The following is a 12,921-nucleotide window of genomic DNA, read 5'->3' on the forward strand; positions in this document are numbered from 1 at the left end:
GCCGCTCGTCCACCACGCTAACACTACATGACGCAGCCACTACACGACGCAGGCGACGGAGCTCGGTGCGCGGTCGTCTTGACCAATGAAGCCCTATACATATTTTTACGCATCAACAATAAAAAAATTGTCGAATACCGCACATACGTTGAAATAGACGTGAAGTAGAGCTACAAACGCATGTCGTTCCGAATACGCCCCTCAAAAGGTGCTTTTAGAATTATTTGTTTGCGCCGACAAGAGGGACGCGCTGTTCTCCCAGGGCCCCGAGATGATGCTGGTGCTTTCATCGGAGCCGCGAAACCCCACAAGGTGCTTGCTTGACTTTAGCTGAGCTTGAAGGTGAGATGGACGCTACGAGGCGCTTTCTGGGGTTGCACGCGGAGTATAATACCTTTAGCTTAAAATTGGAAGTCATGACAAGTTGTATTTCACAATGAAGTCACGCCAAGGTTATTTTCCCCCTTCCAAACAACAGCAGTCAATAATTCGGGGCGACATAAATTGTGGAAGCGCCGCAGCCAATATATTTAGAACAGTAAACGAGATTAAGATCTTTTTGCACAAACGAGTATACAATTCAGGGGAGGACATTGCAGCAAAGCTTGTGGGCGATAAAAACGTCACTCGTACTAGTTTATCGGGCATGCTAGACAATGCATGCATTGAAACGAGCCTTCGAATCACGTAAATATGCGTGCGCACGCGTATATATTTCCTTTTCTATTTCTTGTAGTTGGCGAAGAACACCTTACGAGGCGATTGGGGCGCATGTGGCGCGTCGCTCGATTCGCTGCGCGACCTGATCACCTCCCTGGGCGCAAGCGGCGCGTAGCGCGAGCTGTCGCGGCTACACAGTTTAGCTGGGGGCGCCCGTTCGTCGTCGTCGTCTTGGGCCACGTAGCCGGCCGACCGTCCGTGCTTGTTGCGGCGCGCTCCGTGAGCCGGGAACGAGCGAAACGACGACGTTTCGTCGCTGCACGTGACCACAGGGGCGGCCCGCTGCTGGCGCTGCGACGAGCGCTTCTGGGCTGCCTCGGCCATGGGCGCCATGGTGATGGCCGCCTTCCGCAACCGCGGGCTCTCCAGCGGCGTGGGGACCTCGCTGTAGCGCGAGGAGGGCGTCCGCTGAGGGCCCGGGAGGAAGCGCTGTGGCTGTGGCTCGGCGCTGGACGAATCCGGGTAGGAGCCGGAGATGCCCTTCATGGACATGAGGAGCTTGAGCATCTTGTTCTGGTAAACAGGAGACGCCATGGTCTGGAGCACCTGCTTGGCCCACATCACTTTGTACTGGTTCGCGCCCCCGGTGCTGCTGCTCCCGCAGTCAGCCGAGGTTTGGGCGTACCTGCGAACACGGGGCGCCGTTTCGGTTCATCGCGAGCGATGCGAGAAGGCGCTGCATACTGGAAGCTATTGACTCGGTACAAAGGAGTGATCGCCGGCATTGTTATTTAATCTGTGCAGCGTCTCTCCTTACCAAATGCAGTACCTTTTATATTCATGACCAAGCTATTTACCGGATGGACGACACTGAGATGCTAATTGCAGAATGAATGAATGAATGAATGAATGAATGAATGAATGAATGAATGAATGAATGAATGAATGAATGAATTCATTTAGAAGGGAGGGGATTGCATACAGTATGTTCGGAGGTAGAGGTGAGGTTGAGGCCAACTTATGCAAGCTCACAACATCTTAGATAACAGTGTGGCTACACTAAGTACCGTAAATATCCGAGAGAACGCCCTGCCCCGCAACATCGACCACCCCCTTTAAGAGTGAAATATTCAGTTTGCTAAAAGACGCCAAAGATCGCCCACCCCCTGAAATCGATGGTTTTAGCGCCGACGAGCGAACAAAATAAACGCGAATCATCTACTCATGTGTTCATGTGATCACTAATTTGTCTTTTCCGTACTTCACCCCCAACTTCGCCCATCTCGCATTTTTCTCTTGATATCTCTGCAGTCGTGGTTGGCGGCACCGCCACTTTTTTTTGTAGTTTTTCCTACCTGAGCCGAAAGATCGCCCACTGCATTTTTCCCTTGACATCTCTGAAATTTGGGTGGGCGTTCTTTCGGAACTGTACGGTATATCTAGGCGAGCTTCCTGGGACGCAAACAGCACTTTCGCACAAGAACAGCATTTGGCAACCCCGGTGTATGTATCCGGCCTGAGCCTGCCTTAACTCACGGCCGTTTGTCCACTGCAGCGATCATGGCAGCGATTTAGCACCGGGTGCTGAGAATCTCTGGGGCCGGAGAGGCCGTCGCTGGAGCTGGAACATACTGATCACTATATATACGTGCTAACATTACAACGAACATTTGGAAGGAACATGCTAAGCACATAACAGCAGAGGCTCGTGGCATAGTGTTCCGTGCATCTTGCTTAGTATTCTGAAAGTAACTGTAAGGTCCACGTGACTGTCGCAGACGGAAGCGATGAAATACTAGCTAACTTCAGGAGCTGTGCAACCTACGCTGAATCGCACTTTCTACCTTTGATAAAGAAGCTTTTGCTCAAGACGTTATTCTAAAACCTCGGACTTAATAAAGCAAAGCTTTCTACCTCTGCCAGCCAACGGTTCTTTTGTGGCGTGCGGAGCAAGAAACTCCTAACGCGGCTGCTGACGGTCAGGCCCGTTATCCCTCAGGGAGCAAAGTGTAGATAGCGCGGCGAATTAACCCAGCGTTCCCCTCGCGCGCACGCTGGCGGGCGCACCGGCGCGACCCGGCTTTGTCGTTTGCTTTAGCGCGTTTTGGCGCAGCTTCACGTCAATTGCGTGGTGCCTTCGCACGGCTTGATTAACGTGCTCGACAGCACCTCCTGGGTAACCCAGACACGACGGAGTTAAGTGGTCGTACGGCAAAGATACGTTAAAATTGGTTTGCAGGGCGGGAAAACAAAATGCTCAACCCCCATACAGACATCTGGTCGCTAGACAAACACTACCTTTTGCGCACTGCTTGCCACGAATGGGCCTCCGTTTTCTGAAGTGGTGAATAGCAATTCGGCTGTGTTTTAACCGGTATTACAAAAGGCGAAAGCAGCAACTGGTTCTGATAAATAGCGATTATAAGAGTTCCCTCAGCTTTCTCGCAATTCTCAAACTTACTAAACTAACTAGTTTGAATCGGTATAAATAAACTCACATGCCCAATTGTTTCGGTGTCCACGATTGTGTCACAAGGTGGTAGAGCGCCGAGATAGCATCATAGAGAGATAGCATCACAGAGAGATAGCCGAGATAGCATCACAGCATCCGGATGGCTAGGTTCCGCTGTCTTACCCTTAGAATGACGCTCCTCGCCGTTTTCATTCTGCCGACGCACGTCCGGGCTACAGCGGCAGCGTCCGCCGCTCTAGCCCGGCCGCGGCCGACACTTCTGCGTTAGGGATACCGCCCCTGTGAATTCTAGGTAACGGCAGGCAGAATCTCTAATTTCACTCTTTGTAAACCCACGTGTGTAGATTCAAGTGACGTCACATGGGCAATTGTTGTGGGTGTCGTTTCCAGCTTTGCTTTCCAACCACCTTCACAGCGTGGATTGGAGCCAATATATATATTTTTTGCTGGTAAGCGAAAATTTTTAAAGTTTTAATATTCCGTTCAGTAAAAACTGGAATACATATCCATAATAGCCTCGGCTGCATCGTTTGAGCATGAGCAAACTAGCAGTGTTTGAAAATGACGTCCGACATAATTCGTTCGCCCGCTGATAAAAATATAGACGTGAAAATGAAACTACAGCCATATGAAGAAATCTAAATTACTATATATACGGCCTGCCGGAATCCTACACATTATTTGAATTGATTAGTTAGCGAAAACGTATTGTGGTCGGACGTACGCAGCGTGAGATCGCACAGATCATGCAGCACTCTTCACTCGGTAAATCAAGCACATTGATTTTCGGTGTTGAGGCCAAACCTCCGACATCCTTCGCTCAACATGTCGCATGTTTTCACACCACCTCAGCATTGCATCTAATGGTGAGATGGAAGCTAGTTCGATGTTGATGTCCATTTCAGGAGGTAAGGGTGCGTGCTTCTGTACGCCTGGTAAGAAGCATCAGTCCTGAGCAGGGCTTTAAAGAATGGAGCGCAAACAACCGCCAATTTGCCGAAAAAAAAAAACGTTGATATTGTGCACTGACACCAAGGATAATGAGATTGTCACTGAAATAGGCATTCCCTTGCTTGTCAGTGTGCTACTATCAACAGAAATTGAATTACAGTTCTGCTGCTGCGTCTATGCAAAGTCTTGATTTCGTCAGCGTCGAGCTCGCACTTTCGGAGAGAAAGCTTGTGCTCTTAGCCCGACCATCATTCATCACCCAATACTGTACGCTTTCCGCGCACCAGGGTTCTTCTGCTCATCTTTGTTCACGCGGAGTATAGTTATAGCGCCGCATTTAGGCACTTGTTGAGGGTCGGACCGTGCGATGGCATGGTTTAGCTGCGAGCTGCTACGAACGTGAGAACGAGATCGGCACATGTTGTACTAATTGTCGCTGGCAGGTTTGTAGCGTGATTTTCTGATTCGTTTACGCAAGCCTGGACCGGCTTAACCCTCACTAGCAAATGAGACAGGCGAGGTTACTGTCACCCCAATAAAACCTTCATTCGTCAAGGGCTGCTTTAGGTGTACCGTTGTTCGTCTTGGCGTATCGAAGGCCGGAACAAATCGACATTATCGCGCTTCTGGCACGCGATAGCATCATGTGTAAAGCCAAGCAGTGATTGTTGTACGATACGAGATCGGGTAACTAAACGCGGACACGTCAGCAAGCTTTTCTGCTCTCACTTCCTTGAGCCCACGTGGGCAAAAATAGAGTTCCTAAGAGATGTTCACGTGGAGTTTATAGTGCCTCGACGAGATGACTCGTGCCACGGCATCGCTTTGCCAGCAAAACGAGGGCGGTGCGAGGTTTATCAGAGTTCCCGATATTTTTAAGAATGGTTACCAAGGGAAGCTGTCGACTCGCTGCGTTCACATCATATAACGCAAATCCCCCCAGACAATGTTAGGTATAGACGAAAGGACAGCATAAAGTCTCTCGTAGACTACGGACGGTGTTTATATGTTTATAGTGAGAGGCATATTCTGTACAGCGTCCAGCAAAGGGCAAGTCACCAGTAATGAAGGCAGCTCCTAACCAAAATTGAAAACTGGTTTTACGCTTTCGTATCGGGCACTCGGTTAATGGTTGGTTCGACAACCTCTTCATAAACATCTCATTGGCTTTTAATCGGCTAAACAAGTTTTCGTTGTAAGGAAACCGCGGCGGCCGCTTTTCTGATGGAGGCGAAAAGCAAAAACGCCCGTGTGTACGAGATTTCGGCGCACGTTAAAGATCCCCAGGTGGTCAAAATTAATCCGGAGCCCTCCACTACGGCGCGCCTCATCGCCTGCGTTGCGTCGGCGCGTTAAACCCTACAATCAATCAATCAATTGTAAGGAAAAATCTCAGGCATGCATTTTTGAATATGTTGGCTGAATTCCGCACATTGTTCTCTTGCGATAGAAGAACTCAACTGCTGTTAGAACGCCACCCGGCAAGCTGTGGGGGTCTCAGCTATGCTGGAAAAATGTATTTTTCTCTCAACCTTCTTCATCTTGTCGAGAAGCACCGTTCAGTTTGTCAAGGCTGTATTAGTGCGTGCGTTAAGACTGAAATTTTATAGTATGGCAGCCAACGTTAGTTAATCGCGTGTCTGTTTTAAACGAAAGCACTATTGGTTAATTGGTTAATTCTTGAGTTCAAAATTTACTTTTAGCACTATTGGTTAATTTTCGAGTTCAAAATTTACCGAAGTTCCTGTTCATTACTCAATGTATGGCAATATAAATGTATTTAATGATTTTATTCTAATGAAGGCACTTATGCCCATTTTCCGCTACTAAGGTATTTAACCTTATTTTCGCAAAACTGTACTTGGACACTTCGACTTAACGCGTTGCGAGTACTAGTAATAATTACGGGTAGTAATAACGCCAGTGAATCATAGTTGCTGATGTCAACTACGAACTGCAACATATTTTGTGAAAAAGAATGGTCATGGGAACATAAGTTGCAGGGTTTTTCGCACTTGCAAGTAATGGATTAGGGCAAAGAATTCGGATGGGGCGAAGTGTTTTCGGCATGTGCAGCATGCTTGTCTTTTGAGGGAAAATTCAACTCGGTGTCATTATGATTTGTTAAACGAATGGACCAGGATACTCCCGCTTACAGCTGCACTGTTGATTTTATAAATAGCTCGAAGAGGCTAAAGAAATTCTCGCATGGCGCATGGCTTGACACTCCCTTTAAATGCACATCTTTTCCCTCTCAGCATTTCAAGCTCGCTGCCCCAGATACTCTGGAATTGGAACAAGCTAGTGTTTACAAAGAACTAGGGAAACTGTGAAGATCCTTTACAGTTCCTACAATTTCGCTCCCACTGCCATTTTGACTGCTGTCAAGAGAGTGAAGTTAGGACAATGACTACGGTCAAAATAGTGGCAGCTTTTGCTAGCGCTCCCGGGAAACGGCACATATTTTGGCGGGTCAATAACGCATCCATGCGCTGCACGTGAGCCCGAAATTCCACACCCATCATCGGTTCTATACCTTTCTCGTGATTAATTGCTTTATCTGTAGACGTGGACATCAATATCCCTTTTACGAGAATAATGTTCTCAAAGAAGAGATAGGAGAAGAAATAGGGGTTTTATATGGGAGTTTGTTACAGAAATAACTATTCTTTACAAGTTATCGGTACGGATATAAAACATTGGCCGCGCTAGCAAATGGGAACGTCTGTTTGTAAGCATACCGTCATTGCTATGCCTACTCTTTCCCTCCTTGCACCAATAAATATCTTTATCAATCTGTGTGCTCATACCTTCAGGGGAAAGCAGTATTTCTTCCACCTTTACTTTCCGAGCCCCAACCCATTTGAGACTTGCGTGCATATGGGAAGAGTCGAGCATTTATGACACTGTTTACGGTGAAAACGACGTAACGAAATTCGTAAACCGAGCGCGTATCTTCGCTTCTTGTCAGAACCGGACGACAATACCTGAAAGCCCTTTAACAAATGAACCTAGGTTGTTGAAAGTAAATTCAAAGTAGCTTAATGCACGACTTCAGGGAGATGCAGGGGCGCTGTTGTACGGCGCGATTGAGTGATTGCAAGCATTACAACGGCGAAAGACCGCAGTCCATGGCCCTTGCCCTGCTTGAATACGAACCTTTGGTAGGTCTATAGAAGACCTGCGTTATTCTGAACGTCTGTTAGGTTTGACGTCATTACTGCGCATATTAAGGCTGAGTGGAGCGTTCTGCGCACCTGCGGCCTCGAATGGCGGGCACGCGGAGCCAGTTCCTCGTGCGGGGGGCGTTGGGGTAGTCCGGCGCGTCGCTTTCCTGGTAGCCCCTTTGCGCCGCGCCGCCGTCTTCCTCGCCGTAGCGGTAATAGCGCGGGTCCGGAGCTGCGACAGGATGGGGGTTCTGTGGAGGCGGCGGCCGCCACAAGCTGGTGGCGGCTGGTTGGTTGTCGGCCGCTGGCGCCTCCTCCGGGTCGTTCTCTTCACTGCTGGAGGTGCCCGCCGAGGCTGACTTCTTCCTGCCGTCGCAAAGATACATGGACAGCGAGAAAAAAAGGATTAATAAGAAATATGACAATTTCTTAGAGATAATGAAGCCAGGAATAATGAGGCACAAAGGAAGTCACAAGACTCTTGATGGAACTGTAATCGAAATAAATAATGCTGCAGAAATTCAGAGAATTATCTACTAATGCGTAGCATTCTTGTGCCGCCTGTCTTGAGTGTGTGTTTTTTCCAGCCCCATTTTTGTTTTTTTATAACAAAACTATTAGAATACATTTAAAGGGACCGTGCAACACTTTCGATCAGGGTTTTGACTCTTTCCTTCGCGTCTGCAACCAATGTGAAAGCTACAGTTACCCCCAGCACGGAGCGGCACTGCGTCATTTGCTCGTCGCACCAGATACGCGTCCTATTTATGCTTTGTTTTTGTGGCTTTACTTTTAAGTTGCTTTCGAAAAGCGTTAGTTGATGAAAGTGAAGGAAAACCGGCCAACAGACGATAAATGGCCTTAGTGACGTAATTGGAACCGCCGAAGAATGTCAAGACCGGGAAAGCGAGAAAAATCTTTTAAGCGAGTTTACACGTTATCTGATGGGCATAGAGCAGTAATTTTTGCCTCAGGTACTTTGCGACCCCCTAATCTAAGTACTGAGTGTGTTGCGTGACTACGTTCTGCAAGTATTTAGGAAAAAAGTTGAAAAAAGTGTTGCAGGGTCCCTTTAAAAGGCGACCTGTTGCATATACGTCAGAAGTGCGTAAGCACCGATCTGTTTTTTTTTTTTTAGTTTTGTTGAGGCACACTGATTTACTTATGACGCTCTTTTGTGTTCTGCCGAGGCCCCATCGGCTTGGCAGTCCATGCGATCCACGCGGCGTCACCTTTACGCACCCGGCGCACTCCCGCTTCAAGGCCCACGCGCCGGCGATCCGCCGGCGTTACCCACTGCGCAGGTGCGGTGCCCCCCGGCTGGTTTGAGCCTCCTACGCTTATTCATAATGAAAAAAGTCCAGAATTTTTAATATCCAATATTATACAATGTTCTATTATGATACCTCGGCTGCTGAATCTCTTCAATCGGGTGGCTTTTGAACACAAATATTGTCACGGGACATGGCGGTAAATACACCATGGGGTCATGGCCCACTGTCAAGAATGGGCCAAGGACCACGCAGGTAGAGACGAACGCCGATTAACACGTTGAAGACTATATTTCGCAGGATGAAGGCCAAACACAGGACGTGAGCATAGTAGACGACGAGACGTTATAGACAGGACGAGCTTGGTTCACACGGAAAGCACAGCCAACAGTTCGAAGGTGCACAAAATAGTCTGGCAGTTCGGAAGGTCCGAAAGCAATCCCGATAAGCAAGTCAGCACGATCCGTCGCGATGTGAGTTTAGCGGCTCCAACAGCAGGAACGGAGCGTCAGCAGTCAGCGCACTAGCGCCACGATGACGGCGCCCAGACGCGCTCTTGAGCCTTGGCAGAGGGTAGCGACGGTCTTGTTCAATGTGGCCCATGGGCCAGGCGTCCCACTGGGTCGTTTCCACGTAACTTCGTTCTGTTCCGCCGCTTGGCATCCAGCCGGCGTCACTAGAGCCACCGCGATCACTGACGCGCGCTCCTCTCCCTTGTCGTCGCTGAAGCTCCGCTGTCTCAATTGTGCGATCAATCGCTCGCGTGTCCATTCATCACACCCACGATCCACGACCACGACGAAGACGACGACAACGACGACGACAAAAAGAGTGGCGTGCAGCCTACGCGCGCTCTGTCATCGCCGCTTGTGAACAATGTCACTAGATCATCCATCATCTGCCATGGTTCTTCTCACCTGTGTGCCGCCGCCACTTAACAAAATAGGACAACCTTTCTCCGAACGGTCCCACGACAACCGCCAACCATCAATCAGTCCGTGGACACTCGCACCGTTTACCTAATCGCCCTGCTCTGACTCTCTAGACGTTTAGCGTGGCAGTTTAGAACTATGGTCCGGCTCCTTTTTTGTCCCAAGTGACTTCAGTACGGCTCAAACTCCTCCGAGAAGGGTCACGACCGGAACAAGGATATCCCCATTCAAAAGCAAACTTCGTCTTACCCCTTATCCGAAGAGGCATAGAGGCAGCCCTACCCACAAGAAAAGGCCTCGTTTTAGATGCGACGGCATCTCATTCACTCGCCTTGTCCCTCCATACGGCGTTGTTGTCCGTCCACACCCCTCCCCCATTCTCCTCGCCGCGCGAGCTGCACTCTCCGCCGCTCACCCCCTCTCTTCTCCGATAGCGAACACTCTCGCGAGGGGCATTAGATTGGATTCGATTGGCTTGGCTTGGCTTGAATTGGATTGGATTTGGATTAAATTGGATTAAAGTGGATTGTTTTGGATTGTGTTGCGTCATAGCCGCGCCACGTTGCGTCATAGCCATGACAGGGAACGGCACGTTTCACGCGATGGGAGAATCAACCTGACGGAAACAACAACGGAACCCCCTATGCGTCGCATCTACACGGGTTCCTGCGAGGGGAGGTGGGAGTGATTTTTTAGTGACGCTACTTATGGCTATGGTTCCGTGCGGTTTTGTTATGCGCGTGCAAAAACACCTTGCCGCAAAGCCAACTTTATCGCTAATGCTCAGCAGGAAACGGTCGCGGCTGTCATTTTATCTGAACGCCTCCTCCCCCACCCCAACAAAAAAACCCCACAATTACATGACAAATGGTTGCTAAGACGACTCTAGGATTACTCTGGATTTTGTTTTTCAGTAATAATTGGTTAGGTTACAGTAAAGTTGAAAACGTTATAGAATTTTGTCTGCTGCCAATACATGGGCGTCTACGGGCGAATACGGTTACAGAAAACGAAACTATCCCGTAAAAAAATTTGTGACAATTTTCTGGTAGGAAGACAATCATTGCGCCAAGTTTTATTTTGCTTGTCGTAATTAGTTCCCAGTGAAATTGGGAACGTTACAGAAATGCCGTCTGGTGTCGATAGGTGAACATCTAAGAGAGGGAAACACAACACCATGCTTGTGCGCTCGGATAAGACCAATTCTGTGACCAGTCCCGGATCACCAGGCTCAAAAGGTTTTCCTCCCACTCCTTAAAATTTTATCAATTAATCGCAAAACCATAGCCCCTACCAATACCAAATGATGAGAAAAAAATTCACGCACCTCCACGAAGTGAATCCTACCGAGTGGGCGAAGCACTGGGGATCGTACTTACCGTAAATCACCCGTGACAGTGCGTACTGCTGCTAAAACGATTTCCAATCCAAATCCAATCCTATCCAATGCAATTCAATTTAATCCAATCCAATCTAATCCAATCAAATCCAAACCAATTCAACCAATCCAACCAAATGCACATCAATTCAATCCAATCCAATCCAATGCTCCTCGCGCATGCGCAGCATGGCTCTCCCGGAGCACTCTCTTTCTCACGCCACTCTCTTTAACCTTTTGTGAACCTTTTATTTTGTTCTTGTTAACCTTTCGGGAACCTTTTGTTCACAGATGTTTCGATTTAAATGGTGATGTGCGTCTCTCTCTCTCTCTCTCTCTCTCTCTCTCTCTCTCTCTCTCTCTCTCTCTCTCTCTCTCTCTCTCTCTCTCTCTCCCTCTCTCTCTCTCTCTCTCTCTCTCTCTAACCTTTTGAGAACCTTTTTTTTTTCATGTTACCTTTTGTGAACCTTTTCACCGATGTTTCGGTTTACACGGTGCTGTGCCGTGAGCACGGACGCCGGACGTCGGACAAGCCTCGGCCTTAAGGTGCTTCGCCCTTAAAATAAATACGGGTACATACTCTAAACATGTATTATGTGTGTTTTAAACAGCTTCACTGGTCATCGACCCATCAGCAAGTTGAACGCCTCCTAGTTTCTTCTATTAGAAGCATCCACATGAGGAGGATCGTGAGAACTGAAGCTCACTCAAGACATTGTTCCTCAACAGGAATGAAGATCTCAGGTATTGTACTTTGTTGCTGTTATTTATGCAGCCCTTGATTAAGGCGGTTCTCAGCTGCGGCCGATGCGGTGATAGATGATATTTTTCGCAGAGGATCTGTATTCGGCTGGTTTTCTTGCATTTCTCGCTGTTATCACATAACAGTTCAAAGGCTTCAGCTGTCCTCAAGCGCGAGACGTTCTATAGCGCGCACTTGAACTCGGCAGTAACGAAAATTAACCAGCAGATGCGCTACGCGTGGGAGACAGATCGAAGCCATTCGAAAGCGTTAAAGCGGAAGCGGATCGCGAAGCAAGTCGTATCACGTGAGAACGAGGCCTTCGAGGACGCGAGGTGGGCGCAGAGCGTCCAACGTGTCTATTCGCATATTTTTTTTTTTTTTTGCTTTCAAAACCCTTAACAAGCGCTTAGCGGTTCTCAGAGGACGGGATATTTACGATGACGCTACCCCTGTAAACGCAGTCGGTAATTTCAATGTCGATGTGTCAACACTAAAAATGGAACGGTTTACCCAATTTCGCCGTAATTGTTACCGCCATAACTCTCATACCGTCATTTGAGGCGTTTTTTTTTTCGGAATCAGCCAGATCCAGAAACCGAAATTGAGCAGGTGAAAGCTGCACTGGGGCAATAAAAACTCGGCGACTTTCCCCTAAAAAAGGGGTGGCAAAAAAATAGTTCAGATAACGCCCTGAAAACGTGCACGCAGATCGTAGTTCGTACCTAAAATGAGCCAAATCCTGCTGTTTCACGGATCAAAATGAGCCAAATGCATTCGCCCAATGAGTGTTTTCTTATGGCTTGAGTGTTCAGGCTGTTTCGTGGTGTTTTGGGAAGTTTTTTTGTGCGTTTCTAAGCTGGCTTATTATGAATTCAGACGAAAATTAGGAGGTCAGCGAATTATCTGTCCCCGACGAAGTGAACGGAAGAAGTGAACGAAATGAAACAGATGTGAAACAATGATTTCATTTCGTCTCCCCTCATTCCTACGAAATACCTCGGGTTATATTTATTTTTGTTGCTCCCATATTTACAATTTCAATACTACTTAACTATATAGCCGCCGCTTACAAGCCCTGGTAAATCCGGCCTCTTATCAGCTCTAAGAGTACGAACCACTTCATCAAGGTAAAGAATGAGTTATGAGCAGCCTTTTTGTGAAGCATTTTGTAAATTCATGGCAAAGCAATAGAGGCTCCGCTTACTTCTTTTGTGCCTTGAGGCGTGCCCGTGGTGATAATTACCCTAGGGAAGAATTCGAAAGGAGCAGCCAATGGTTCCAAGAGGACTCACCTGCTCTCCATGTATAGTTGGACTGTTCTTGAGGCACTGTTGCATATTTAAC

At 48.1% G+C, this 12,921-nt stretch overlaps 1 protein-coding gene across 1 annotated transcript in view; it reads right to left on the reverse strand.

Moving 5' to 3' along the window:
* Nucleotides 1-520: 520 nt before the first annotated feature.
* Nucleotides 521-12,921, reverse strand: part of LOC144167705 (uncharacterized) — a 15,251-nt gene continuing 2,850 nt past the window's right edge. The window contains exons 2-3 of the mRNA XM_077696890.1: nucleotides 7,342-7,617; nucleotides 521-1,345 (exon numbers count right to left, since the gene is read on the reverse strand). Coding sequence (XP_077553016.1) covers nucleotides 724-1,345; nucleotides 7,342-7,617 — 898 coding nt within the window. The 3' untranslated portion in view covers nucleotides 521-723. The remainder of the gene's footprint in view (nucleotides 1,346-7,341; nucleotides 7,618-12,921) is intronic.

The sequence above is a fragment of the Haemaphysalis longicornis genome, unplaced genomic scaffold, assembly GCF_048455015.1.
Source record: "Haemaphysalis longicornis isolate Haplotype H1 unplaced genomic scaffold, Haemaphysalis longicornis Haplotype H1 scaffold_2, whole genome shotgun sequence".
Lineage (NCBI taxonomy): Eukaryota > Metazoa > Arthropoda > Arachnida > Ixodida > Ixodidae > Haemaphysalis > Haemaphysalis longicornis.